We start from the raw sequence: 6,082 nt of genomic DNA, 5'->3' as shown, positions 1-6,082 counted from the left end.
AATCAATGCATGTGTTTTCTGTTTGCTTGCTCGTCAACGGAGTAGTTGGAAAGCGAAACAGACGTCTTGTACTCTTGTTTCAGAGAGAAATCTCTCTTTTGGGGGAATCGCTGTAAAAGGCTGTTCGTGGATATTTGTAGCATGAGGCTTTGTACCTACCGAAAATGATTTCTCATTATTCTCATTTGATCTAAACCAACCCTCTCCTAGCTACCTGTATTGTCTCCTTTTGTTTTTTTCCTATATACACATTATTTCCTTTATTGTGTATGCATTTCATATTTCTTTCATGGGTTTCATTGTCGCTTTTGACGTACCTAATTTAATAGTATCTGCTTAACTAAAATTTTACAACAATGATTTTCGATATTTCTAAAGAGAAAGAGATTTTATAGGTACATTTCTAGTGATCTGCGCATCGTTTATGATTCATGTCCTTTTGATGCGTGATCATGCGTGAGTCAATGGTGCTGCTTCAACTTTGGTGTGATCGATCAACTCTTTGGGCGTGCCTCAACTGTCTCAAGAGAAGTACCACCAGCCAAAGTGTGTGTTGAATGCATGTAGCTAGCTTGTATATATTTGCTGGATTTTCACAGCCCGTAAAATTCTTTACTCACTCTTTTTTCTTGTTATGGAATTTACTCACTCATTATTTCTTTTATTATGAACCTAAACCATGTTTCCCTTTTTTTCTTTTGCTGCATGTACAGTTGTCCTTGTTGTGTTTGTGTACTACCACCTCAAAAAACTTGGAAGATTCATTTTTTTTCCTTGCAGGTTTTCCATTAGCGCGTTTTACATGATTTCATGGTTGCTTACCGAGATTTAGACTGTAGAAGGAACAGGTGATTTGCATATCACTTATATTAGGTGGGCAAGAAACAGAGATACTATTGCAAATGGAGACCACCACACTGCAGCATAAGCCAGAATTACTGCTTGAACTTGACTAATCTCTCTTGAGCCGAGCTACTAAATAAGACAGTCTAATGATAGACGACACGAACTCCTCGCTGCCGTCCTCCCTTATTTATTCCGTTCAATGACCTCGCCGATTAGGTACCGACGAATCTCCTAAAGATCCTTGACGTCATGCTGAGAAGACAATCACAAGGGTTAACACAACAGAAGTTGAATCACTAATGCAGGCCGGTCGGATTAATCTACCTCGGCGCGAGAGTTAGACTCCTCCATGTTCTTCTTCTGCAGATCATCGTTTTCGTTCGGCTTGGACGGGCGAGGTCGAGAGTGGAAGGCATCCACGACCATTCTGCCAAAGCTGCACCCCAGAAGTGAAATTCAACATGCATGTTGAGTGGTAGCAAGCAGAGCAAAATTCAATATGTGGACATGACGGATGTGAGGAGGGTACATACGGGTGGTCGTCGTCAAACTCAATGTGGCTGTCGTAGCCGACGCCGGTGAACATGCTGTCCATACGCGCCGACTCCTCGCCGGTGGCCGGCCGGATCTTGAAGCCTTCGCCGGACCCTTGAGCCTTGTACTTCTCCGCCCAGCGGTTCAGCCATCGCGACTCCTCCTCGGTTGCGTACTGCACGCTGATCCTGAGGTCCCCTTCCTCTGGATCCGCAGCTGCTGCAGCTGCGGTGGCGGCGGCGAGGCTGGCTAGCAGAAGGAGGGAGATGGGAACGAAGGACAGCCGGGCGGGGGCCATCTTGCTTCTTTGTCAGACTGATCTTGCGCTGTGCTGTTTCTTCAACTGAAGTGTGGCCTGGCCTGAGCCGCCTGGATGTGTATATATGGACGATGGTGTGCTGCACTGCTAGTACAGTTGAACAAGTCGTGTTGGTAAGATTTGTAATTTTCTCCAAGACGGTATAGAAATTGAGGGCCACCTATTTATCAGTTGTCTGATTTTAAGAAAATAAGTCGACCTTTCAAATCCAACGGCTAGCGGTTCGGGCTTTGTCCTCAACAGTACTGGAAAATCGTTGTACGCCGAGCGTTGTGGACTATACCGAGAGCTAGATCACCGGCTCTCGACAAACGCGTTGTACCCTGAGAACCGAACTCAGCAAAACGTGGAGCACGGCAAAGACAGTACATTACCGAGATGCAAGTGATAATTACCCGGCAAACTAAATAAACTAGGCAAAGGCGCCCTCACTACTAAAAGACTTATAGATGGGCTCAATTTAGTGGCGAGCAAAGACAAGCACTTGCCACTGCTATTTCAAAAAAGTAGCAGTGGCGGGTAGAATTTATGGCGGACCACAACTTTATGTATAGCAGTGTCGAGCAAAAATTACAACCCACCACTCGTAAACTTTTATAAATATACACATGGGACAAAAACAACAGTGGTGAGCAAAGAAGACCCGCTACTAGTTTGTTATGCACCGGGCGCAGGCAAAAAACATGTCCGCCACAACAATATTTCGGCAATCCGCGTCAAAATTGTAGAAATTTTCCAAAACTTTGCAGTGGCAAGCCGTATCGGCCACCCGCCACACATATCTTAACCCGAAAAATGTTTGAAAAAAAAATCATATTTACTAAACCTAGAATAGTCTCAAATTTGAGCATGGGACTTCCAATGATGTGTATTAATCGTGGAAAATGTTTGAAGTTGAAATGATGTATAAAAATTGATTTGTTTGTGGCAGGCGGTGGTTTCCGTTCCAAACACAAAAACTTCGCCGGAGAGTGTTCGGTTTGTACACGAAGGGCGTCAAGTTTTTGCCGTTAAGTTCTCAAATTTTTAAAACACCCTACAGGGTGTCCAACGAATACACCATGCTAAGTTTCATTCTTTTCGAAACTCGCTTGCACGGTATGTAGAACCAAAGAGCTTTGTTCCCCTTTTAGTGGCCAGAAAATCAGTTAGTGCTTCGAAAATAGGAAACCAACAAAAAAAGTGGTCAAATTTGAGCATGAGACTTCCAATGGAGTGTATTAATCATATAAAAAGTTTGAAGTTGAAATCATGTAAAAAAATATAGTTGCGTTTGAAAGGCGGCCGAAGTGGTGCGCGTCAGGTGACCGGTGACCACTACCGGCCGGGGGCCAACGGTGGGAAAGGAGGGGCTAGGAAAAGCGGAAATTCACTTTGGCACATGGGGCATATGCTCCTGTCATAGGTAGAAATATTTCAAAATGAGAAAAAATCTGAACAAAAATTTGGAGCGTAAATCTTGATATTCTATGTTTGTACGCCAAATTTGGCAGAATGGCAATTTTTGTGGCTGGTCTAAAAAAACCAAAAAAAAAATCTTGCGAAACAACTTTGTGAGCACATAGAATATTTAGATGTACGGGCACGAAACTTTTTGTTAGAAATTTGTGACATTTCATAATACTTTATAAAACCAGAAGCATATGCTCTCGGGTGCCAAAACTCCCCTCTCCTAGAGAGAGGGCTACTCAACGGCCTGCCCTACCATCTGCACAGTTGCATGGCGAGGTGATCATTTATCAATCCGATGGGATTATTACATGTTAATTTAATATTGGGTTAATTATCCTTTTGCCCTCAGTGGTGTCCGTGTGCTCAGTTTTGCCCTCAGAAGCGAATTGTGCTCAGTTTTGCCCCTAGTCCGTGCGCACCGACTCGTTCCGTGAACTCTGCCGTCTTCGTCAGGTCAACTTTTGACTCGGCCCTTACAGGTGAGACCAGGCGGCAGAGAAGGCCAATTCTATTCAGACCGTTGCACGCGTGGCTTGTGGGACCCAGCAGAGAGCCGTTGAGCAGAGAGCCGTTGCGGGTGTGCTGTATAAGCGGGCGACACATAGCGGCGGTGACCACAGCGACAGAGAGCACGACGGTGACCATGGTGAGAGAGAGAGAGAGCACGTCGGTGGGAAGCTAGCTGTCGAGGGCGCAGCGGCGTTGAGATCCCCTTCGGCTCCGAGCTTCATGTCTTCCTCAAGCTCCCGCGCCACCTCGCGGATGCAGAGCTGGGCGCGTGTGGACATGCCTGTCTTCGTCTGTCCGCGATGCCGGGCGGGCGTTGTTCGGAGGGTTTCTCACACACCGAGGAACCAGAATTGTCCGTTCTACGTGTGCAGCAAGAATGGGGTAAGAATCGGAGCAATTGCACCATTTTCGTGGTCGGGATCTTTGAGCAATGGGTTGATCAGTTTGGTGTTCATGCAGGTGACATGCTTCTTTCTTTGGGTCGATGCTCTGGCAAGACTCTGATGAATGAACTGCAAGAAGAGCATGAAGAATGGTTGTGCATGCTGCCACGAATGGCAGTGGCCGCAGCACGAGCTCCGGAAGAAGAGATGGAGGGCGAAGCACGCACTGACAGAGTAGGATGTTGAAGAAGAAGGTTAGGAAGCTTGAAGATCAAGCACTACCAATACCCATTTGCAAATACTTTTGGGCATTTGTAGGTATGGTAATCGCACTGGTTGTAATATTGAAAATGTATGGAAAGGCATGAATTATGAAGGAATTTGTAAGCTTGAAATTGTATGAGAAATTCACCTAGTTTAAATGTTGGTAAAATTTGTTTAAATGTTGAAAAAAGAGAAGAAGTGACCAACATTTAAATATGTTGAAAAAAAGGAGAAGAAATGAGGAATTCAGAAACTTTTGATCAATGAAATGCAGCTCTCTGCTCTGCTTTTCTGTAAAAAAAAGGTCCCTCTTGGGCCAAATTCAGAGCGTAGAGCCGAGTGCAGGCTAGACTAATGGGCCAACTGCATCCAATTAGGCCCATTCGGGGGTTCTCTTGCGTGTTTTTCTGTTTTCTGTTCTGATTTAATTTAGGCAGTAAATTATAATGCTGAAACTTTTTGTGGAAGCTAATTGAATTATTCCAGAGCTAAACAATTAAGGTTAGAATTTTTTTGGAGCTGTTAAATATTTAATAGCAATTTAATTACTCCAATTCAAATACACCGTGATTTAAATCAAAGACCAAAATGTCATGGAAAATGTGCCTCAGCTCTGGTAGAGGTTTACACCTGGTGCCAAAATAAGTGAACATTTTTTAAGGGCATTACATTGAGAAAAAAATAATTTGTCTAAAAAATGAAGGGTGGAAAATGCACAAAAAATTGGTGTGGCTGGGGACTCGAACCCAGGACCCCGTGGGTTTGTGGCGTTTAAGGCTGCGCTGGTAACCGCTAGGACAGATGGAAAGACTTTGACATGGATAGGGAAGGAAGGTATACATAGTGAGACCGTGAATGTTTGCACACGTGTGACAGTGGTTTTCCTTTGTTTTGCACTGAAATTTTGGAGGGTTGGAAGGTTGAAAACATATGTTTGCACTGCCACATGATTTTGGTTAGAGTGGCACTTGGTTTAGGATTTAAAGGGAATAAATTTGCATGTTAGTTCATGACTTGTTTTTTTTGAATGAAAGAGAGGTCTTCTCACCCCCTCCGATTTTCATTAATGAAAACCACAAGTTCTCGAGCTTCATGACTTGGTTTAGGGAAGAAATGATATGTTTGGGCACGGACATTTTTTAACACACATAATAAACCCTAATAACTTAGATAAGATGCAACACACCGTACCCTTACATTAAGCAATAATAATAAGTTCACGGACACATGACGAAACATGACACGACACGACACGACATAGAAAAGCAACAAAATAAAAATGAAACATGACGAGCTTGACTCCGGGCTTGAACATCTTCATCTTGACCTCCTTCTTCCACCTTGGCCGCGCGCCCTTTCAACACCGTCTTCAACTTCAAACCTCCTCCTCCTCGTCGTAGGGAAGGGAGTGCATCTGGCCTGGAGTGGGGAAGATGCTCTCGTAGTTGGTGTAGATGTTGTACACGGTGAAGAAGATAGCCTCGCAGCCGCACCAAAAGACTTGGCCGAGGAGCTCGCGCGCGTCAAACGGGTTGGTGAAGGTGACCGTGAGCAGTAGGAGGATGCCTCCGCGGTCACGAACCTCATTGAGGGTGAAAATCCTAGGCGATCCCCGTGGGAGGTGGGCATAGCCGGCTCTGAGGAAGGCGCGGGTGAGTTCGACGGAACCCCTCCACCTTGAAATAGCCCACACACGGAGCTCCCTCTCCACGAGCACGCCCGGTGGGTTGCGCAGCTCCGGCATGACAGGCGGACAGTTGAAGGTCGGCCCGTT

General features: G+C 45.1%; 1 protein-coding gene across 1 annotated transcript; it reads right to left on the bottom strand.

The window, feature by feature from the left end:
- Nucleotides 1-834: 834 nt before the first annotated feature.
- LOC109773551 (uncharacterized) lies at nucleotides 835-1,729 on the bottom strand. Its single transcript, XM_020332241.4, has 3 exons — nucleotides 1,380-1,729; nucleotides 1,171-1,282; nucleotides 835-1,098 (listed from the first exon to the last, which is right to left on the bottom strand). The coding sequence occupies exons 1-3, from the start codon at nucleotides 1,676-1,678 to the stop codon at nucleotides 1,078-1,080; spliced, it is 432 nt and encodes a 143-aa protein (XP_020187830.1). The 5' UTR covers nucleotides 1,679-1,729; the 3' UTR covers nucleotides 835-1,077.
- Nucleotides 1,730-6,082: the final 4,353 nt, after the last annotated feature.

Source organism: Aegilops tauschii, chromosome 1 (genome assembly GCF_002575655.3).
Source record: "Aegilops tauschii subsp. strangulata cultivar AL8/78 chromosome 1, Aet v6.0, whole genome shotgun sequence".
Lineage (NCBI taxonomy): Eukaryota > Viridiplantae > Streptophyta > Magnoliopsida > Poales > Poaceae > Aegilops > Aegilops tauschii.
This window is presented reverse-complemented; position numbering and strand designations above follow the sequence as displayed.